This window comes from Squalius cephalus, assembly GCF_949319135.1.
Source record: "Squalius cephalus genome assembly, chromosome: 10".
NCBI lineage: Eukaryota > Metazoa > Chordata > Actinopteri > Cypriniformes > Leuciscidae > Squalius > Squalius cephalus.
The window spans coordinates 25,389,243-25,413,719 of record NC_137131.1 but is presented as its reverse complement, the minus strand read 5'-3'; the positions used below and the strand labels follow the sequence as shown (position 1 = coordinate 25,413,719).

Here is a 24,477-nt window from a genome sequence, read left to right as displayed (position 1 = left end):
CTGTTTTTTGTGGATGTTGTTGTCGTGCTGGCCCCATCAGACCAGGGCCTTCGGCCTGCGCTGGGACAGTTTGCAGCCGAGTGTGAAGTGGCTGGAATGAGAATCAGCACCTCCAAATCCAAGGCCATGGTTCTCAGTAGGAAAAGGGTGGCTTGGCCACTTCAAGTTGGTGGAGAGTTCCTGCCTCAAGTGGAGGAGACGAGTGAGGGAAGGATGGAACGGGAGATTGACAGACAGATCGGTGCAGCTTCTGCAGTAATGCGGTCGATGTACCGGTCTGTCGTGGTGAATAAAGAGCTGAGCCGCAAGGCGAACGTCAATCTACGTTCCTACTCTCACCTATGGTCATGAGCTGTGGGTCATGACCGAAAGAACAAGATCACAGATACAGGCGGCCGAATTGAGCTTTCTCCGCAGGGTGGCTGGGCGATCCATTAGAGATAGGGTGAGGAGCTCGGTCACTCGGGAGGAGCTCGGAGAAGAGCCGCTGCTCCTCCAAATCGAGAGGGGCTAGCTGAGGTGGCTCGGGCATCTGTTCCACATGCCTCCTGGACGCCTTCCCGGGAAGGTGTTCCGGGCATGTCCCACCGGGAGGAGACCCCGGGGAAGACCTAGAACATGCTGGAGGGATTATGTCTCCCGGCTGGCCTCGGAACGCCTCGGTGTCCCCCCGGAAGAGTTGGAAGAAGTGTCTGGGGAGAGGGAAGTCTGAGCATCTCTGCTTAGACTGCTGCCCCTGTGACCCGACCCCAGATAAGTGGAAGAAGATGATGATGATGATGATGATGATGATATTTTAAATGATGATGATATTTTAAATGTGTTTGTATAATTTATACTCTGTGCACTATTTGTCATTAGGATATGTACCAAATACTTTTAAGCTGGCTATTATTAAACCACTTGTTAAAAAAACACAACTTGATCCTACAGAATTAGTCAATTACAGGATGATCTCGAATCTACCTTTTCTGTCAAAGATACTAGAAAACGTAGTTTCCTCACAACTATGTTCCTTTTTTAGAAAGAAATGGTCTCTGCAAGGATTTCCAGTCAGGATTTAGACCGTATCATAGTTCTGAGACAGCTCTCATTAGAGTCACAAATTATTTGCTCTTATCATCCAATCGTGGTTGTATCTCTCTATTAGTGTTACTTGATCTTAGTGCTGCATTTGACACTATCGACCACAACATTCTTTTGAACATTCTCTCCCAATTCGAAGGTTCTTTTGAAGGACCCTTCAAATGCGGCAAACAAATGTGTCCTCCTTTTCATTTGAAATGATACATATACTGTATATATATTTGTATATATATATATATATATATATATATATATATAAAGTGGTTCAAATGTTGACTTTTAGGTTACCAACATGCGATTTTATATAGTTATATATCTTTATTATGTATATAAATGGACCATGGTGAACATATTTAGACAGGTATTCAACCAACCCTGTTTTGTTTTTAGGCAGTTGAATATATTATACAAATATTTTATGGTTTGATTTTTGAGGATAAATATTTTTTTTTAATTCTTCCTGCTTTCAGAAAACATCTTAGTGACATGGCAGCCGTCCACACTGAGTCAGCCCTGCAAACCTGTTGGTAGGTAAATGGAGGTTGTAGTGTTTTCTTGGCAAAGAGAGATTGCACAAAGATTAAAATGAACGGATGCCCACAATAAAATACATATAATTATATATATTATAAAAAAAAGTCCACAGTGAGAGACAATCAAAAAAAAAAAAAATCCAGAAATCACAATATATGATTTTTTAACTATTTATTTGTATGATACAGCTGAAAATAAGTATTTGAACACCTGTCTATCAGCTAGAATTCTGACCCTCAAAGACCTGTTAGTCTGCCTTTAAAATGTCCACCTCCACTCCATTTATTATCCTAAATTAGATGCACCTGTTTGAGGTCGTTAGCTGCATAAAGACACCTGTCCACCCCATACAATCAGTAAGAATCCAACTACTAACATGGCCAAGACCAAAGAGCTGTCCAAAGACACTAGAGACAAAATTGTACACCTCCACAAGGCTGGAAAGGGCTACGGGGAAATTGCCAAGCAGCTTGGTGAAAAAAGGTCCACTGTTGGAGCAATCATTAGAAAATGGAAGAAGCTAAACATGACTGTCAATCTCCCTCGGACTGGGGCTCCATGCAAGATCTCACCTCGTGGGGTCTCAATGATCCTAAGAAAGGTGAGAAATCATCCCAGAACTACACGGGAGGAGCTGGTCAATGACCTGAAAAGAGCTGGGACCACCGTTTCCAAGGTTACTGTTGGTAATACACTAAGACGTCATGGTTTGAAATCATGCATGGCACGGAAGGTTCCCCTGCTTAAACCAGCACATGTCAAGGCCCGTCTTAAATTTGCCAATGACCATTTGGATGATCCAGAGGAGTCATGGGAGAAAGTCATGTGGTCAGATGAGACCAAAATAGAACTTTTTGGTCATAATTCCACTAACCGTGTTTGGAGGAAGAAGAACGATGAGTACCATCCCAAGAACACCATCCCTACTGTGAAGCATGGGGGTGGTAGCATCATGCTTTGGGGGTGTTTTTCTGCACATGGGACAGGGCGACTGCACTGTATTAAGGAGAGGATGACCGGGGCCATGTATTTTGGGGAACAACCTCCTTCCCTCAGTTAGAGCATTGAAGATGGGTCGAGGCTGGGTCTTCCAACATGACAATGACCCGAAGCACACAGCCAGGATAACCAAGGAGTGGCTCTGTAAGAAGCATATCAAGGTTCTGGCGTGGCCTAGCCAGTCTCCAGACCTAAACCCAATAGAGAATCTTTGGAGGGAGCTCAAACTCCGTGTTTCTCAGCGACAGCCCAGAAACCTGACTGATCTAGAGAAGATCTGTGTGGAGGAGTGGGCCAAAATCCCTCCTGCAGTGTGTGCAAACCTGGTGAAAAACTACAGGAAACGTTTGACCTCTGTAATTGCAAACAAAGGCTACTATACCAAATATTAACATTGATTTTCTCAGGTGTTCAAATACTTATTTGCAGCTGTATCATACAAATAAATAGTTAAAAAATCATACATTGTGATTTCTGGATTTTTTTTTTTTAGATTATGTCTCTCACAGTGGACATGCACCTACGATGGCAATTTCAGACCCCTCCATGATTTCTAAGTGGGAGAACTTGCAAAATAGCAGGGTGTTCAAATACTTATTTTCCTCACTGTATATATATATATATATATATATATTTATGATTAATGATGAGAATTTTTTCCCCTAATTTACACCTTTGATTCAAAGCGCAATTATTGTATTATATATTTTAATGATGAAGTTGTATTTTCCTTTACATTTTTGTTTATTATAAAAAGAAAAGTATCCAATTAAAATAAATTTAATTGATTACAAAAACTGCCTTCCGAGGCATTGATTTATAATGTTTTAAGACTTTGAATAAGAACATACAGTACCAGAGAAGTCTTCTGACAAAATTGGAAGTAATTTAAAATGCTTATCATTTAGGCCAGACTTGACTTACTTTACTAACCTAAATAATAAATACTAAGGTTAAAGGTGTTGAGATCAAAGTACACATCACAAAACGCCATGTTGTTTTTGCTCATTACCAGTAGTACCAATATTTATTGAGCTCACTACACTTAGTGATGTAAGCCTGGATGAGCTAAGTGATGTGGGTGTAACTGGAATTCACTAGCCATTATCATCTTTTCCCAGTGGAAAACCTGAAAGGAAATTCTTTGTTTTGGTTTCCTTTAGCACAAGCTAAAAGTGACATTATTTATGTCAACTGATAAAAGCATTTTGCCCAGGGATGAAAGCATGACTTTATCTATATCTCTCATGTGAGGCGATTACAAACTAACTGCTGGAGCAGATTGAGTCACATCATCCAACTTAATAGAGACAATTTGCTGAGGTATTAAAATAAAAGATATTTATTACACAGAAAAATTCAAACAAATAATTTTATTTGATTAAAAATGTGATAACTCAAAACAACCTTGTGAAAAGGATGGAAAAGGATACACGCAGAACAGCATTGTAAAAAACAGGACAAACAATCAAACACATTAGATGAAAGGAAGATACATGATTAAATTAGTGTTTTTTAGGAGAATATGGATGAAGGATAGAAGAGATTGATGGAACACAGGCAACAGTATTCCAGAGTGATGTGAGGGATGCTTGAGCTAGTCCACAGGTTCAGGAAGATCATGGTTGAGTTCAGCATATTCTAACAGGCTTTGCTACAAAAACACAAGCATGAAATTGATTGATGAGATGTATGTCATCACTTTCAGAAATCAGATTAAATGGAAACTGACGTTTGTTCATGTTAGTAACATCCTCAAAAAGATACATTTCTCACTTGTCACCCTTTACATGCTTATCTCTGCTGGTAATCCATAGTCTACCAGAGATGCACACATAAGAAGAGGTGAAAAAGATTAATCATTAGTGTGGAATTTAATAATAATAATAATAATAATAATAATAAAAACAAGGACATTTTGGTTGATGCCAGTTTAACTAACAGTTTAGATGTACTTTGTCTTCCTTTACTCTTGCCTTTCACAGAGTTCACACTGTGTGTGTGTGACCGCTCTGTAAATTCTGGCCCTCTGTTCAAGAGGAAACCACACACAGCCCTGCTATTTGTTCCTATCTGGAAAGTCTGACTGGTGCTTCCCTCTTCACTTACTGTAGACAGATTTTACAAAACACACACATTCAGTCCTCTATGTGAGTATGTTACATCCTCCCACATGACATTAGGATTCTGAAGAAAACCAAGATCACATTTAGTGGTCAGGTGCAGGGATGTGTCATGCTACTGCATGTAAGATATTACTTATAAAATGAATGTGTTAGGAATTGGCGGATTGCCCTTTGACCATAAATGTTGTTGGTTTGTAAATAAAGATGCACACTTGTTGAAGTAATGTTTGATTTTGAGTCATTTGAAAACAACAGAAAGCACTGTTCACTCTTTGTCAACCAATAAACATTTTTAACATTATACTTTCTTATCTGTTTGAAGTTTGAATACACTGAGACACAGGAGACTTCCTGATTTTTTTTTTTAAAGATCAGACAGCAGGATGGAAAAAATTTGCAGACAATGGGCGATCCACTGGCTTAGAAGGTCATGCGAATTGAAAGAAGGGAACTTACATGGTTAATATTCTCAGGAGCCCCTGTATAAACGATCAGAAATATGATTAGAAAAAGAGAGCCATTTCAACACAACCCACTGTTTGCATTACATAATTTTTTGTGTAATTTGTGTGTGTATATGTGCCCTCTTAGCTGGTTGTACCTTGAGAGGTCTGAAGCTCACTGTATACAGTCTCTGTGCCTTTTCTCAGAGGAACTAAAGAACAAAAAAATATGAGGGTTTAAGATGCATTTTAATTGCTTTAAAAATATATATATTTTTTTCTTTTAATATATATTTTTAAGAAATGTTTTGTGTAAAGAGTCAAATGCAAACTGTAACTGTAATTCTGGATAAGTAAGTGGTTATTGGAGTTAGTAGGAACCTAATTAGTCAGGCCTTTCCTGTTTATAAGATGTCTCAGTAATTAAATCCAAGGCCCTTGATAATTTGGTGGTTAGACCCTACCCAGGAAGTGGCTTTTCTCTAATCAGAAATCATAATCTTCCTCTTTAAAGGCAAGAGGAGCGAGAAGAGAAAAAAAGAGATGGATATGATTTTAAAAGGTTGAACTTACTTTGTGTAGGATCTACAGGTTGAGGATGAACAACCTCTGTGTACTCTACGTCACCTTCATTTGGTGACTGTAGGCTGTCCTGATCAGCTTCATCTGGTAGAAAAAAATTAACAAGAATAAAAGTGAATAAAAGTGAACAAAATCAAGTAGTTGAGAGATTTTGAGAATTCAGGTACATTATATGCTGCAAGAAAAATGCTAGTAGTTTGGACAGTGCCTGGGAACCGGCATTCAGATTATTACTTGAGTGGTGATGTACCTGGAGGTCTTTCACTCCAAACACTCTCTTTGTTATTCACCTCCACTGAAACACAGCAAAAAGAGTGTATCAGCCAAGGTCAGTTACATGCCACCGGTCTCAGCTGAAATAAAATTAGTTGAAGTACATTCATTCTTATCCCAAACTTTACCAAAATATGTTATTTTCAGATTTTAGATAATTGAGTCATCTGAGGTGTTGAGGTGACGACTGAACGAACGCATGCACACATACACGGACGAACACACACACACACACACACACACACACACACACACACACACACACACACACACACACACTTTAACAGAGTTCAAATTTAGCCTTGCCCTGATTTCTCACCAAATCTATAAGCTCACTTTTCAGCATGTTAAACACGTTTTAGGATTAGTCAGTGACATTTCCCTGCTTTTAGAGACATTGCATCTGAACTAAACTGTTTGGTCTGGACACAAGTGACTGTACAATAAACCAGACAAATACAAAAGCAGGAAATTGTACATAAAATAAATGCCTATACAAAGTTGCCATTCAAAATGTGATTTAAACCAAAGGAGGTGCATCTTAGAAACATAACTCTATCTTTAGCAAAGATCAAAATTCAGAAATATTAAATGATCCCTAGTTTATATCTTATTCAAGTATATTAAAAAAGACAGACTGGAGAAAGTCAGACATTGACAATCTTTCAATAAGAGAGAAGAAATTCAAAATGAGGAAATTCCAAATAAAGCATTTTATTAGATTTAAAGTGCCTACCAAATCTGAATGTATGTACCAACTAAGCACATACACACAATCATATAAAGTAAATAATGCATTAACACAGACACTTTTAGTGTAAAATGAAACAAACAACATCTATTAACAAACATATGATGATGGAAGCAAAAACATACACACATAAGCAAAGCAGTTAAATCAGAGAAAAAGGACACGGTGAACAGATTATACAGATTCTGTTAAGATGAATGATGAGCCAAACTGATATGATAAAGGTGAGTTAAACATTTTTCTCCTGTTGTAAGGAGAATATGTGGCAGTTGACTGTAATACTTTAGTAGCCAGCATCAAAAAGTGACACAATTTGATGACAAATTGAACATTTAGATATTGTCTAGATGGTCTCTTGGATTTCAAAACTGTTTCCATTAATTGTGGAGATCTCAGGTCCCATAGGTCACCTTGTCTGTCAAGTCATCAAAGGGTAGATCTGCGTGTGGAATTAGAAAGTGAGTTTGCCAGCGCACACAGTGTCTTAGTACAGTAACATTTAGTGGAAACTGGCAACTAAATGTAATGGTCATAGATTAACACACACATACGTAGACAGATAGCAAAGCCTGAATACTTCTGGTCTGTCCCCTTGACTCATGAAAAGGATGTGTGTGTTTCACAGAACAGCATCTGCTCTGAAACAATGAAGTTGCTCTTTAACAGGAAGTAAGGGGGGAGGGCACTCTGTAAGTGTGTGGACAGTTTAACAAAGAGACAACTTAAATCTGTTCCACACAGTAGCGTCAGTTTTCCACCAATGAATTGAGATGAGACCCACACTCATAAAAATAAAAGTTCTTTGGTTCCATGAAGAACCATTAACTTCCATGGAACCTTTCCATTACAAAAGGTTAAAAATTACTTTATAGTGGAAAAAAGGTTCTTTAGATTTTAAAATGTTCTTTACAGTAAGAAAAAGGGTTATTTAAAGACCTGTTCATTGAATGTTTCTTTGGAGAACTAAAAAAAGTGTTCTTCTATGGGACTGGTGAAAGAAAAAACCCTTTTGGAAACAGTTTGGCATGCCCCAAAACTATTGAAAGAACTTCCATCCAAATGACCCACAGTTTGGTGTCTAATCATAAAAGGAATCAATATAAAGTACTATATTTCAAGGAAAGATTTGTCAGTGTTGCAAGAGATTTGGTCTGAAAAGGTGAATGACCACAACATAGACTAATAGTGAAAAAGAGTGAAAGAATAAATGGAGTGGATGATGATGACTGAGAAACAAATAAAAAATATAAAGAGACTACCTGTGTGGGCATTATAATGGGGGTCATGGGTGAGACTCAGGGTTAGAGAGTCATCTGATTTAGGACTTGCAGGCTTTCTGAGGATTGGTGAGAGAAAAATCAAAAGTATTCATTAAATATTCGCTGCTACCTAACTTTCTTGGTTGTCTATGGATAAAATAAACTGGGATTCCTTTTAAAACAGATTTGTCAGTTTGGTACCAAATGACTTGTACAGGCATGGTCAGTAACTATGGTGTAACAACTATCTAATAAAACAAAACCCCTTAATCTTGTCCCTCTAATGCCGTTAACTCAAGACCAACTTATACATAAGCCAGTCAACTCACACTGAAAGTTTGGCAGCCATCTGTATTTTACCTGTGACAGAGAGAAAAGTTCAAAAGGGAGTTTTGTTCACAGATCAGACATGTGGGCAGCTTGTAATGCAGGGGGGCTGTAGGTCTCTCTACCTCGCTTGGCCTTATAGTGCATCACGATGAAAAGGACCAGCAGCGCCACTAACAGCATGCAGAACACAGCAATCAAAGCCTTTTTCCACATTGCCAGGCTCACTACAGGGAGGACAGGTATAAAGAGACATAACAGAAAATGACTAGTCAGCAAATAATGTGGACTTTCTTTATTACCTTTAAGATTTTAAAGAAATATTTGGTGACTTTGAAGGAACAGGTCATCCATAAGTTAAAACTGTGTCACCATCTACATGTCTTTCGGAACCTGTATGACTTTCTTCCGTGGAGCGCAGAAGGGGTTTTTAGTAGCAAAATGTCCAAGATGCATTTTTTTTTTCATACAATAAAATTTTAAGTTGTCCATGGCTGTCAAGCAATATTTTTATTGAATAATGATTTTTAATGTCAGTCTGTTCTTCACAAAAAAACAAAAAACAAATAAAAAACATATTGCATGGCTTCAGAAGACTTGGAAAATAACCCATGACACATTAGGTGCTTTCGCACCGGGTTGTTCTAGGAACTTAGTTCTAGGAACTAGCCACCAGGGTGGTTCCCAGAAAACGAATGGTTCCCTTAGGAACATTTTCCTGGTTGCATTTGTACCGCCAGTACGAACTCTGAAGTGACGTAAGCCGCGCTTGTTGTTGTGACTTTTATTTTGATGGCGCTGAGAACGCCAGCCAGAGCCTGAGCACATAGTGCTCGCATTCTCTGTGTTCATTAATTTACGATCTGTTATAGAACTGTTATACATAGAAAAACAGTATATGAAAATGCATTAGCAGATGGAACTGGATAATATTCGGATTGTACCAAACCAATCTGACTTCTGACCTATAATGCTGCCTGAATCATAATCATACACTGTTCGTTCATTAGCCAGAGGAGAACTGGCCCCGAACTGAGCATGGGTTCTCCCAAGGTTTTTTTCTCCATTCTGCCACCTGATGGAGTTTTGGTTCCTTGACACTGTCACATTTTTCCACCTTTGTTGCCATTGGCTTGGCTTGCTTAGTTGGGGACATTAAATTTAACATTAAATTTAATATTCAACAATAATACTGTCACAAATACAGCCTCTGTGGTTCCCTCCGATCACCATCAGCGGGAACCATCTCCCGAGTATTAACTCTTTTCGAACTCCATTTCCCATAATTCCCGTGTCTGGGATTGATCACCTTCACAGGTGTTACTCATTATTATGACTATTTAAGCCAGCTTCTCCTACTTCTCCTCGCGAAGTCTTGTTTTGCCTTGCTAACATTTCTGAGCGTTTCCCCGTATTCTGTCTTGTTGATTTACCTGGACTGTTTATCGTCTCTGACCCATTTCTGCCTGCCTACCGACCTAGTGCTTCGTTTATCTGGATTATCCCTCTGTCTGCCTGCCGCCTGTCCTGATTATTACTTCTGTTCTACGATTACGAGTTACGATCTGTCTACGCTGTTGTATCCACTGTTGTTTGACCCACGCCTGTTTGACTATTCTTTTGAAGTATCTAATAAAGCTGCACATGGATTCCAATCAGCCTGAGTCTCCGTTACAGAAGACTTCGCCACACACAGATCCAGCGGCTTTCCAACAATTCTCCACAGAGCTAAGCGCTCAAGCCTCTGTCTTGGCAGTACACCAACAACAGCTCGTTCGTCTCACCTCGCTCACGGAGGACCTGGGCAAAACGCTTCAAGCCATCCACCCGTTACTAACTGAACGCGGTATCCCTCCGCCCAGCCAGCCACCATCAGCCGCCGTTTCCACGCCACCGATCACCGCTGCCAGTCCACGCTTGGCGTTCCCCGAGAAGTTTGACGGTTCGCCCACCAAATGTAAGGGTTTTTTACTCCAATGCAAGATGTTTGTTAAACAACAACCATTGCTATATCCCACTGAGGACAGTCGCATAGCTTTTGTTTGCTCCTTGCTCACGGGAAAGGCTTTAGATTGGGCGACCGCAGTTTGGAGTGAGGATTCTGCTACGTTTCCCTCCTTCACTGATTTTCTGCAACGCTTCAGGGAGGTGTTCGAACATCCGACAGGCGGTAAAGAGGTTGGTGAACAGTTATTAGCACTTCGACAAGGAACGAGCTCTGTCGCTGAATATGCTTTAACGTTTCGGACACTCTCTGCTCAGACTGGCTGGCAAGAATCTCCTCTTAAACTGCTGTTTCGTAAGGGATTGAATACCGATCTGCAATCCGAACTGGCATGTCGGGATGAGGATAAAACTCTTGATCAATTCATTGAGCTGGCCATACGGGTGGATAATGTAGTGAGAGTTCGACGTCCCTTCCGTCAGTTTAGTCCCACTGTTGCACAGACGTCTGAGACCGAACCCATGCAAATCGGAGTTACACAAGTTACACATCTCAGCACGGAGGAGAGAGAGAGACGCATACAGCAAAATTTGTGTCTCTATTGCGGTCTTCCGGGCCACATGAGATCCAACTGTCCCACTCGACCTCCACGCAGATCCACTGTGGTGAGTAAATCTGCCATTCAATCTACTAGTTTTGAAATACCTGTGTCAGTTGAAATTAGTGGTCTAACTATCCATACTGATGCACTCATAGACTCAGGAGCTGCTGGTAATTTTATGGACCTGTCGTTTGCTAAAATTCATCATATTCCTCTTGTTCCCTGTGAATCTCATGTGGCAGTGGCGGCATTAGATGGACGTCCGTTGGGTTCCGGTCAGATACAATTCATCACACAGGCCATCTCACTCACCATCGGAGTCCTGCACACAGAAACCATACGCTTCTTCATTTTCCAATCTCCGCGCAATCCGATCATCCTGGGTCTCCCCTGGCTAGAATCACACAACCCCAGTATCTCCTGGACGGACAAACAAATTAAGCAGTGGTCAGATTTCTGCCATCAACATTGCCTGCCTCCATCAATTCAATCCACATCTCTGAAGGAACCACCAACCACACAACTCCCAGAGGTATACCGAGATTTGGCTGAAGCCTTCAGTCAGTCCAAAGCCACTCACCTACCACCTCATCGGTCCAGTGACTGTGCTATAGACCTGCTGCCAGGTACAGTTCCACCCAAGGGGAGGGTGTTTCCACTATCTCAACCCGAATCAGAGGCTATGCAGGCATATATTGATGAGGAATTAACCAAGGGGTTCATTCGTCCCTCTACTTCACCAGCATCCGCAGGATTCTTCTTCGTAAAGAAGAAGGATGGGGGTCTCCGTCCTTGCATCGACTACAGAGGTCTCAATGACATTACTGTCAAGTTCCGCTATCCGTTACCGCTAGTACCAGCCGCCCTCGAGCAGCTCCGTAAGGCTAAAATCTTCACTAAACTTGATCTACGCAGCGCTTACAATCTAATTCGCATCCGGGAGGGTGATGAGTGGAAGACCGCCTTCTCCACGACGACTGGGCACTATGAATACCGGGTAATGCCCTTCGGCCTGGCCAACAGTCCCTCTGTCTTTCAGGCGTTAATCAACGACGTGTTCCGGGACATGCTGAATCGTTATGTCATAGTCTATATTGACGATATCCTCATTTATTCCGACTCCCTGGAGGAACATCTGAACCACGTTCGTGCTGTATTGCAACGTCTGATCTCCCATCAGCTATACGCCAAAGCAGAGAAGTGTGAGTTTCATCAATCCACAATATCATTTCTGGGCTACATCATCAGTGCAGGCGGGATAGCTATGGATGATAAGAAGGTTCAGTCAGTCCTTAATTGGCCCCAACCAAGAACGCTTAAAGAGATGCAACGCTTCCTAGGATTTGCCAACTTTTACCGAAGGTTCATTCGAAATTTCAGTTCAGTTGCAGCCCCATTAACCTCCATGACCAAGAGGGGACAACAACGTCTATCTTGGACTCCTGAGGCCATCAAAGCTTTCCAAAACCTTAAGGAGAGATTTACCTCAGCCCCCATTCTGCATCACCCGGACCCGGACCGTGAATTCGTTGTGGAGGTGGATGCGTCCAACACGGGTCTCGGCGCTGTCCTCTCCCAGCGTCATGGTGAGCCGCCCAAGTTATATCCATGTGCTTTCTACTCACGTAAACTCAATGCAGCCGAACAAAACTATGATGTAGGAAACCGTGAGCTTCTGGCCATGAAGGCCGCTTTCGAGGAATGGCGTCATTGGCTAGAGGGCTCCAAATTTCCCTTTTCCGTACTCACCGATCATCGAAATCTCGAATACCTCAAAACTGCCAAAAGACTCAATTACAGACAGGCAAGATGGGCTTTGTTTTTCACCCGCTTCAATTTCACCGTCACCTATCGACCTGGCTCACGCAACACCAAGGCGGATGCACTATCACGTTTACACGAATCTTCCACATCTCCGACTACCAACGAATCCATCATTCCCACTTCCATAATTCTCGCACCAGTACTATGGGACATCATGACCGAGATCTCGGAAGCCCACACCAGGGAACCACCACCAGCTGAATGCCCACTAGATCGCACCTATGTTCCGCAGGCATTGCGTCAGAGAGTCCTTCAACAGGTCCATACCTCTCTCAGCTCTGGTCATCCAGGCATCACAGCCACCGTACAACTTCTGACCAATCGCTTCTGGTGGCCGTCCTTACAGGCCGATACTATTCAGTACATACACAATTGCCAGATCTGCAGCACTACTAAGTCCTCACATCAACTACCTGCCGGCCTTCTTCAACCTCTGCCTATACCACAAAGACCATGGTCTCACATAGCCTTGGATTTCATTATGGATCTGCCAGTCTCCAGGGGTCACACCACCATTCTCACAGTCGTAGATCGATTCTCCAAATCCTGTCGCCTGATCCCTCTACCCAAACTACCCTCTGCTCTAGAAACTGCTGAAACCCTCTGTGAACAGGTCTTCAGGTTATATGGTCTTCCTGAAGACATTGTATCTGACCGGGGCCCTCAATTCACCTCCCGCGTTTGGTCTGCCTTCTGCAAGATGCTAAATATAAACGTCAGTCTAACGTCTGGATACCACCCTCAGGCCAACGGCCAGACCGAACGCCTGAACCAAGAACTGATCCGCTTTCTTCGATCATACTGCCACCGCAACCAGTCTGATTGGAGCCGCTATCTGTTGTGGGCCGAGTACGCTCAAAACTCCCTTCGCAAGCCTGCCACTAACCTCACCCCATTCCAATGCGTGCTGGGATACCAACCACCACTCTTCCCGTGGTCCGGCGAGCCCTCCAACCTACCTGCAGTTAATGCATGGATCCAACGTTGCGAAGCAACCTGGGACGCAGCTCATGTCCATCTTCAAAGAGCTGTTCGTCGAACCAAGGAACAAGCGGACCGCCATCGACGTCCCAGTCCGGTATACCAACCCGGCCAGTGGGTCTGGTTATCCACCCGTGACCTCCGCCTCAGACAACCTTGCAAGAAGCTCAATCCCAGGTTCGTAGGTCCCTTTCAAATCACTAAACAGATCACACCAGTTTCATTTCGTCTATCTTTGCCTTCTGAATACCGTATCTCACCCACTTTTCATGTCTCTCTGCTCAAGCCCGCTGGTGAACCGAGAGGAGCGGAGATCCAGGAGGAGGCTGGTGACCAGAGGGCTCCCTCCATCATCATCAACGGCGAGGAGGTCTATCGTGTCAGAGAAATTCTGGACTCTCGTCGCCGGGGTAGAATTCTGCAATACCTCGTGGATTGGGAGGGGTATGGTCCCGAGGAACGCTCCTGGGTCGACGCCGTCGACATTCTGGACCCCTCACTCACCACTGACTTTCATAATGCTCATCCTGATCGACCTGCCCCAAGGCCCAGAGGTAGACCCCGGCGACGGTTACCTCCTCGTGTCAGGAGCCACTCGCAAGGGGGGGGCTCTGTCACAAATACAGCCTCTGTGGTTCCCTCCGATCACCATCAGCGGGAACCATCTCCCGAGTATTAACTCTTTTCGAACTCCATTTCCCATAATTCCCGTGTCTGGGATTGATCACCTTCACAGGTGTTACTCATTATTATGACTATTTAAGCCAGCTTCTCCTACTTCTCCTCGCGAAGTCTTGTTTTGCCTTGCTAACATTTCTGAGCGTTTCCCCGTATTCTGTCTTGTTGATTTACCTGGACTGTTTATCGTCTCTGACCCATTTCTGCCTGCCTACCGACCTAGTGCTTCGTTTATCTGGATTATCCCTCTGTCTGCCTGCCGCCTGTCCTGATTATTACTTCTGTTCTACGATTACGAGTTACGATCTGTCTACGCTGTTGTATCCACTGTTGTTTGACCCACGCCTGTTTGACTATTCTTTTGAAGTATCTAATAAAGCTGCACATGGATTCCAATCAGCCTGAGTCTCCGTTACAAATACTGATCTGCCTGCATTGACACTATTATACAAGAACTGAACTGAGCTGGACGATGACATCACGGTTTACTCCAGAGCAGCTATATACAGTATATAATAAATGAACTAAATTAATAACAAAAATGAAACATCACTGAACTTAAGCTGGACTGTGACACTATTTTCTTCTGGAAACAAACTTTTTTGCATTACTTTCTTGTTATCTCTGTAAAGCTGCTTTGAAACAATCTGTATTGTAAAAAGCGCTATATAAATAAATGTGACTTGACTTGACTTGCTAGCAGAGCAGAAATAAATAATCATTTTTGGCTTGGTCCCCTCAAAGTTGCGTTGGATTTTCTCTTAACCATAAAGGTTAAGAGGCCCATCTATCACTGTTTTGCATGGTCGTAGAGTTAGTTTCTGGAGTAAATATGCTATAATCTATATGTTAACGTAGTTAATTTTTTTTTATTTTTTTTTTTTATGGCGGGTGTTGGTGTTTCGCGTGCATTCGGCCAATCAGCGTACACTAACGTCACTGGTAGTTCCTATAGTGCTGGTTTAGACCCTACTCTGAAGTAGGAGCTAATTTAGTTCCTCCAAAAGGAGTTCCTAGAACTAAAATCGTTCCTAGTTCCTGCGGTGCGAACACGTCAATGGTTCTAGGAGCTACCTCCGGTGCGAAAGCCCCTATACTTTGTTCTTAAAGGGGAACAGAGTGGCTGTGTTGCTTTAGAAGAGGTAGGAGAAAAAAACACAGGTGTTGCACACAGAACATTTTGTTAAAAAAAAATTGGTGAGATTTAACTTTATACTCTCTGCAAAAAACAAAAAACAAAAAATCACATATTTTTAAATGTTTTTAAGAATGAACCAATGTAATGCAATCTAATTAAAAAAAACTGCATACGCAAATAATATTTAGGAAAGAACTAATAATATTGTATTCATTTATGTATTGAGTCTTGATGTCATTTCATAGAATTGACTTGATTTGATGAAAATCCTAAAGAAGCAAATGTTTAGGACTTTATTGGAAACTTTGAAACAGAAAGAACAAATGAAACTCAGTATGCTGAAGAAAGATAACGCTCACCTTCGACCTTGACAATGTCACTCCTGCTTGACATGTCTGCCGTATTAAATGCCTCGCAGTAGTAATTTCCACTGTTTTTTCTTTTCACTGTACTCAGGACAAATGAGGATGAATTACTCTGGACTGTTGTCGTGTGAATTGCTGTGTGATTGCTGCCATAAAACCTAAAACTGATTGGTGGAGAGCCTTTTGGAATGCCACATATCAGGGTAACATCATTGCCCTCTTCAATGTTTTCAGGAACTGGAAGGACTGTCAGTAAGGGCTTCCCTACTGGAACTAAAGACAAGAGAAAAATTAACTCAAAGATGTCTGCAAAACAAAAAAAAATTCTAGGCCATTGCTTTTACTAAGTGACATAACATGAAATCAGTGGTTCTTAACCAGGGGCCTGGCGCCAACAAGGGGGACCACACACTGGACCAAACCTTTTCTTATAGAATCCTGAAAAACTAACAATACTATCACATATAAATAACACAAAACTATAGTCAGTTACATTTGAATGTGCACACGCAGAACTAAAAAAAAATGTTAAAATTTCTACAGGATTACAATGGCCATCATTTATAAAGTTATTTCTCTAATTATTGGGTAAAAAGGACTTTTGAAAGTTTTCAGTGTCAAATTGGGTTCAAAATTAAAACAAATATCTTTACAATGAACTCACCTATTACAGTCACATGTAGCCTTTCACTCATCTTGATTGAGACTTGACCATTATTCTCTGCTTCACACAAGTAACTACTAATGTCTGAAGGAGTTGATATCAAGGTTAAGAAACGAGCCTCCTCTTGAAAGTGAGACACCTCGGTCCAGTTCAGAATGAAATTGTTTCTCTTCAGAGAGTAGATAATTGGCAGACTTCCATTCTCAGAGTGGCAACGGATCCAAAATGGCTTATCCACGATAACAGGACCATCAACTGTGATCTCAGGCTTTGAAACAAGCACTTGAGAGAAACAATGGTTAATTAATACTTTTATATCTTTTTTTTTTTTTTTGGTTAGTTTTCAAGACAGAGTTGATAGGCACTGCATACCTTTTGCTCCTAACAGCAGCATCGAGCTCTCTTTGATAATCCTATTGGCTTCAGCCTTACACACGTAGTTCCCATTTGTCGCTTTGCCTGCAGTGCCATTGTATCTGTTATCATTTATTACAAGTGTTTTGTCTCTAAATATTGAATACTTTATATCTTCCCTTTGAATTCTTGAGGCAAAGCTTCTGATTTGGCATGTAATGGCGAAATGTTCTCCTTCAAATACCTTAGCAGGATGAATGCTCAGGAAAGGTATAGAGAAAATCTCTGAGGCAAAAATATGCAAGTCATTATTAAAAGAGAATATATTTTAGTTTTTGACCAAACAAGAAGCAAAGTGTGGACGCAAACAAGGTCTAAAATGCATAATCTAAGATGTGATTGTGCAGATTCACACAAAAAATTGTTCTTTTATGGTGCTATTTTTGTCCTTTCTGCATACTGACAGCTCATGGTCACTGCATGTTTCTAAACAAATGTACTAATCAAAAATTCTCTGTTAATACATTATTTAGGTGAAATTTCACAAGAAATACATTATGAAATAATATTGAAAAACATTCAATATTTCTCACCTTTTACAGTGATGTTCAAAGAGGAGGATTTATGAACACCACCGAGGCTTGAAATGCATTCATATTCTCCAGAGTCATTAGCCTTAGCAAGCATAGCATAATCTTCATGTATCATGTTCGAACTAAGCGTAGTGTGCCCATGGCTCAAAATGAGTTCTGAATTTCTCTGCTGAGTCATATTCACACTGCAGCTGAAGGTTATGTTATCTCCCTCTGTGACATATGTTGATGGAATGACTGTAATATTGGGTTTGATCCCCAGCTCTAAATTGGAACAGAATGTGTACATATTTAAACTTACTTCCAGGATGAACAAATCCATTAAACCTATTAATAATCCATAAAAAAAAAAAACTTCCTACCTTCAATGTCAATACTAATCACATTACTGTTGCTAGATGTTTCTACTGTGCTACCCAGATTAATGGAATAGTAGCAAAACATATTCACAGTTCCCTTATCAAGGGTCAGCTTCTGCTCAACTTTTTGACTATTGGTGTCCTTCCGGTAGAGTTCCTCAGGTCCATCTCTAAAGAAAAACATCAAAAAACCTGTTTCTCCCTCTGCTGTACAGACAGCAGTAACATCATCTCCTTCTGTCAATCTCAGTTTATCCACTGTTAGGACTGGTGCCAGAAGACCTGCAGACACATCAGCTGATATTAGGATTCAAGAACAAGAATCTTCTAGACATTGAACTGATGTATTACTCTACCTTTCACTGTCAGGTAATTGACATTGCTCTCCCTCTTTTTCCCCTCAATGATAACAGCACATTTGTATATCCCAGAGTGGCCCACTCTGGCATCAGGTATAGAGTAGAGGGAGTCCGTAGCATTGGTCTGGTCAGTATTTAACGGTTGATCATATTTGTAGAATATGTATTTATAGTTGAGATGAGACCCTGCGGTGTGGGTGACTTCTGCCTGGCATATCAGTGACACATTTGTACTTCTTTGAACTTCATTCCTGGGCTGGATAATAAGTATTACGCTTTTTATGAAGAACTCTGAGGAGAAAAAAATACATTTTACTACTCAGATAGGAATGGAGATTTCAAGGAATAAGATACAACTTGTTTAACAAGATACTTGTAGATCCTACACCACAAGAATTCAATTCTACTCAAACGGCTACAGTTAGAACTGCAGTAGAAGACCGATGGACTAATCAAATTACCTTCAACAACCTATTGAAACATTGGACTCATCTCATGAGTCATTTGTAGCATATTTGTGGTTCATTCAGCACAGTGTTTGATACCCTTATGAGGGAAACAAACATGGAGGACGACAGAACAGTCTTATTATCTATCTCCCTTTTGATAGCGGTGTCCAGGGGGTCTCAACATTAGGGCAGGAAGGAAAATAGTTAAACATATTTCGAGGGTTCCATCTCTGGGGATTGCAACTATTTTAGAAACCTCTGTCCACACCCATTTTATTCTAATTATTCAGTCCCACAGAGACTGTTACAAATGCAATGTTTTCTAAAGATCCAGTTAATAAAAAAGTAATATAACTATTTAGTGGCATATTAAAAGTTATATCAATATAAAATTTTATATTTTTGTGTTATAGGATTTTGTTTTTCATTAGCTATGTCATACTTATTCAAACCTTTTTCCAATATTGCGGTTTTAAATCCCTCACTAGTATGGTAAGGTAAAAAATTGTGTTACAATATCAACCTTCTGTGAACTCTATAACAACACTTAATTAGCTTTAGCTGTGATGCATGCATAAATATAGCTCATGCATATGCTGAAATTCAGTAGCAGATATGGCTAAGACAAAAGAGCTCTCACAAAAGCTATGAGAAGTTGTTTGATTACTTCCAATAGGCTATGGCTATTTGGCTATGGAAAGAACATTTCCAAGACACTAAAAGTTCCTAGAGACAGAGCATCGTTTTAATGGGCATGGTACCATTACCACAGCAAACCTTCCAGCACATGGAAGAAAAAGCTCAATTTAATCAAGGGAAATAAAATCAAAAGCATCAAGATCAGAGCAGATGAGAAAAAAAACCTCAATTTCCTACCAAAGGCTTGCAAGATGACCTGTTGAATGGGGGGAAAAAAAATAAAAAATCAGTGCAGACCATGAAAAGAACCCTAAACAAACATTGACTTCATGCCTGGACACATCGACGAAAGCCACTCTTGAACAAGAGAACATACAAGGCTGACTTGAACATGCTAAAAGGAATTTGGATAGGACTGTGTAGTTCTTGGAAGATTGTTTGGAGTGATGAGACCCATGGATCAGCAGTATGTCTGGTACAAAAAAAGGCATGGCTTAAAAGAACACCATTCGCAGGGTCAAACATGAATGTGGGTCAGTCTTGTTATGGGGATGCTTTGCTGCTGCAGGAAGTGAAAATCTGGACCATGTGACCGGCATTATGGATTCTTTGAAGTATCAAGCCATTTTTGCAAAGATTATGATGCCTTTAATTCATAAATTGAAGCTTCACTGGATCATTAGACTTTCCAGGACAAGGATCCCAAGTATACATTCAAATCTACTAAAGCTTGGTTTAGGGATCTGTGAGATTTGAAGAAAGGAGTGGCAGCATGGAAACCAAAGAATATCAGTGAGCTGGAAGCTTTTGCACAACAGAATGGCCTAAGATTCCAGTAGAGAGGAGACAAAAGCTTTTAAGCGCTTACAGGGAATGCGTATTTGAGGTTATAAAGAGTATTCTCTACAAATTTTGGGGGTTGAATAATTTTGTATATGGATATTAATAAACTTTTATTATGATCACACCCTTTTATAATAATACCATCAAACCTGTATGTATAATGTCCTCAATAATAGAGAGACATTAACTATTTGGCTACTTCACAAATGGACATGGACATTCAACATCTAGATTTTAGTTTTAAATTTGATATTCTTTATAAGGGAATAAAATATGTAAGTGATTAATTTGGTCACCATTTCTTTACTACTTTAATAGTTATTTTTTATCTAGTTCAGTGTATTGGTCCTTTGGTGTGATGAATGAAATTTTAAAAGTCAATATTTCATGTTGTTCTCTATGAAGCCATAAAAATATACATACATAATTGCTATTTCAAAAGGTTATCATCAGACAAATTAGTTAAGTTTAAACTTTTTTGGGGAAAATCTCTATTTCTAATAAGTGCATTGCACAGCAAGACTAAATAAACTATCATGGTTATTCCACATAAGCTGGCAAAGCATAGTTAAAAGGAGCTAAAGCTTCTACAGTATATACTGTATAGCTCCATCAACTATAGTGACATTATGTGATTTGGATTCAAGATTATAATATTTGGCTGTAAGAGCATCATGCCGAAAGAGAACGATGCGTCAAATCACACGACCTTTCTCATGCCACACTTCCCGCTAGAACCAGGGCATGTGACAATACACATGGACATGCATTTTCAAAAACAGTAGCACAGTACCACAAAGCGTAACAAAAATCCTTAGTCCAAATAATAAGGATTTTATTGGTATTACTCAATGTGGTCAAAATATTCAAAATCCTTATTACAATTAAATTTAACAAACTGAAAACAACTACTTTCCACAGTTTAACATTCCACTGTCAAATAATGATTATAACATTCTGAAAATGAACAACAAGGCAGAAAAATTTGCAGCTTACAGACCTGCACAGGCTCCTTCTGCTGATTTCAGATGTCATTGAAGAAGATTAAAAAAAAAACACAAATCAAGACAAAAATCAAGACAAATTCATATCCAAGCAACTTCAGTATCCATTTAAAGCAGAACTGAGAGACTAGAGATAAAAGGTGTCCTTACAGGTGAGGAGAAAGAGGAGGAGAATGGTGCCCATCCTTAGAGAGGGCTGGATCTTCACCTGCATGGCTGGGCACTTCTAACCAGTGTGTGTGTATGTGTGTTATGGGAAAAAGTGAATTGGGACTGAAAGGAGGAGCTGTGTATGTAGTGTTTCACTTCTGCCGGGTTATCACTTCATACAGCCTCTGTGCTCTTAATTTCACAGGAAGTGAGTGTTGCTTCCTGAGGAAGTGATGCCAGGAGCTGGAATGTTCACTCTAGATTTGCATCTCTCTGATGAGGCAGGAGGCTGGTGCAATGGACAAGAGGTGGAAGTGAACCTGTGTCAGTACTCTTCAGGTAAACACAGAGACTTCCATATCCAATTGTGAACCAGCAGAGCCTCCCAGAGAGGCGAAAAAAGGGAAATTATAAAAAACGAAAACAAAACAAAACTGAACTGCTAGATGATTACTCCTGTTTTAGCTATGAAACCATGTCTGGCTTTCAGTCTTCCTGTAATGATCAGAACAAACAGGGCAAACAGTTATACTTTTGTGGACACAAAGCAGCGGCACATTTAAGATATAAAAGTATCTGCATCACAATAATGACAATTTCTTTTGTTCTAGTAAACAAATGTTTTGCAAGAATGCAAGAATAGTTTGTTTCTAGTATTTCTAGTAAATATAGTATATTTTGTTATACAGTTATAACAATTAATTTAACATATAAATGGTTAACACACACACACACACACACACACACACACTATTGAGAGTGAGGAGTTGTCGTCACGGTATAGAGCCCCTCCCCTCGATCCGCCATGTTGGCAGGATTCCAGCGGCAAAACATCATTGTTTACGTGTGTTGTTAACTCGGTAGTAGAGGAGGTTTTCGCAATTCCGCACTGTTTTACCATGCCTGGAAGTAAAAACTGCTCCAGTGTTTGTCACAAGAAGCCAAGCGCCGACATTAGGCATTTCTCAATAGCAAGCAAAGTTCGGACTTCAATGCCAAGTCCAGCTCAGGAGAATGACTCCCGAGGACGCGCGTAACTCAGCTCGCTCTGCAGACTGCTACTCCGGTTATCTCTGTATGTACATTTTAGGCAACAATAAAACGAAATCTGTTATAAAACACTACACTGCCTCTTTTCGTTTTCATTTAAAGAAATCTTAAACATTACACAAATGTGGCGTTAGCATATTTATTCTGAAACCAAACTGTATAAACCAACAAAACATTTTTTTTTAATTGTTACATTTAAATTGTTCTTTTCGTTTTAAATTTTAAAAATATTAAACTTATTAATATGGTTCAGGCAATATATTATGTGCATTTGTACTCTGATCATCACTGTAATAAAATAAAAAAAAATACAAAACTAAACCCTGTCTCTTTTTGTTAAATTTCAGTTTTATCAATAGCCATTATAAGTAAAAAGTAGCCTACAAGAAGCTATACAATACGAAATAAAGCAAACAATTCAGTCAAACATACAAAGTCAGCGCTCTAGTCTAACGTTACAACAATGGTAAAGTTAAATAGCCTAAATATAAAGTTATGAAATTTCACTTAGCCCTCAGTTTGGCCAGGGAACAAGATTCACAAGACCAAAGATCGCCCGTTAGGTCAACACAAGACGAATTATATCTCATGTTATATCTTCTCCAAATACCGCTGTTTTGCGCTTGGTGTGAGCTTGTTCATGTAAGGTCCATAGCTGTCAACCCTCCCGTTTTTTCCGGGTTTCTCACGTATTTGAACTCTTTTCCCGCTGTCTTCCCGTTTTAGTATTTTCCCGTAAAATATCCCGTATTTTTAAAAGTCTTAAAAACGGCCAGATTTTCATCCTATGTCTTAAATTTCATTTAGTCAGGTGACATGTCTAAAAAAGTGTTTACCCTCGTTCATTTCCAGAAACGCTGGCCGCAGAAAGTGGTTACAAAGTAGCAAAAAAGTATGGAGTTGTAGCCTACAAAGCGGAGCGCTAGATCAGGGGTCTCCAACTCGTCGCTCGCGTGCTACCAGTCGCTCGTGGCTTGATATGAGCTAGCTCGCCAGAGGCCGTTCACATATCGTGTCTTTTGCGCACTCAAGTTTGTTCAAATGTAGGCGCGCGGCAAGCACGCGCATAATTGAAGCGACGCGCAAATTTTCTTTACCAGGCGCAACGAGATGAAAAAAATCGACACTTTTCAGAATGCCGCAAACGCACCGCAGGTCATGTGACAGGAACCAACCAATCACCCCTTTCCATAACAACATTGAAAGCTCAGTCAACATGAAGGATGGGGGTGCACCCAAACACTACTAATAAATATAAGCTATAATGTGTAAATGTCAGTAATTTATCTTTTTTGACTTTTTATAAAAAAATATTTAAAGGCTGAAATATGAGGTTTATCTTTGAATAAAACCTTTTTTGTCAAAACTTTATTTGAACTTGTACATGTTAGTAGAATCAATTGTCTAATCAATTTGTTTTTTGCTGTTTTTCGACATAAAACTTGTTGAATTGACTTCATTCTGTAGTATTAGTACTTTTTGAACAGGATTCTGTGATAACCGTGATAATTTTGGTCACTTTAATCATCTTATCATTTCCTAGTTATGATCAACTAAAACAACAATCAACAATAACTGTGTTTTTACAGTATAATATGCAAAAGTACAATTTTCTATTAAAAAAATATCTACCTCTCCCTCTGTCTCACACACACACATCAGATAATCCTAGATAGATAGAAAGATAGATAGATAGATACATAATGATCCCGAGGTAGCTATCTATCTAACTTGGATAATGCGTCGTCACGTGTAGGGTCTTAAATTTGAATCTTTATGGTCTTAAAATGTCTTAAAAAGGTCTTAAATTTGACTTACTGAAACCTGCAGAAACCCTGAATGTTTACTTTGTTAATAAATAAAGCTCTTTTAACATATCCATTGGTCTGTAATATATATTGTGTAGTTATAAACTCTTTAGACTGTTAATGATTAGTGCTTTTTTTTTTTTTTTTTTTAAGTTTTTGGGTACGAATCGTGTAAAAAAAAAAATCCCTTATTTTGGGGATGGATTCCGGGAAATCTCCCTTATTTTCAATGTTCAATGTTGACAGCTATGGTAAGGTCCCTTTTCTTTCGCCTTATCTTTTTGCATTGCTTT

At 40.0% G+C, this 24,477-nt stretch overlaps 1 protein-coding gene across 5 annotated transcripts; it reads right to left on the bottom strand.

Moving 5' to 3' along the window:
• Positions 1–3,939: 3,939 nt before the first annotated feature.
• On the bottom strand, positions 3,940–23,483 carry pecam1b (platelet and endothelial cell adhesion molecule 1b). Of its 5 annotated transcripts, XM_079884275.1 has the most exons (17): positions 23,213–23,483; positions 21,327–21,821; positions 21,173–21,190; positions 18,239–18,532; positions 17,886–18,164; positions 17,524–17,787; positions 16,949–17,215; positions 16,577–16,858; positions 15,907–16,185; positions 8,506–8,607; positions 8,383–8,413; positions 8,054–8,130; positions 6,021–6,065; positions 5,762–5,854; positions 5,347–5,400; positions 5,202–5,224; positions 3,940–4,273 (listed from the first exon to the last, which is right to left on the bottom strand). In XM_079884275.1, exons 2-17 carry the CDS (start codon positions 21,388–21,390, stop codon positions 4,217–4,219), a joined length of 2,229 nt encoding a protein of 742 aa, XP_079740401.1. In that variant the 5' UTR covers positions 21,391–21,821; positions 23,213–23,483; the 3' UTR covers positions 3,940–4,216. The 5 variants fall into 5 exon arrangements, with proteins under 5 accessions (XP_079740401.1, XP_079740400.1, XP_079740402.1 ...); XM_079884274.1 differs by lacking the exons at positions 21,173–21,190; positions 23,213–23,483 and having other exon boundaries at positions 18,239–18,556; positions 21,327–21,516; XM_079884276.1 differs by lacking the exons at positions 8,054–8,130; positions 8,383–8,413; positions 21,173–21,190; positions 23,213–23,483 and having other exon boundaries at positions 18,239–18,556; positions 21,327–21,516.
• Between the last annotated feature and the right edge of the window lie 994 nt (positions 23,484–24,477).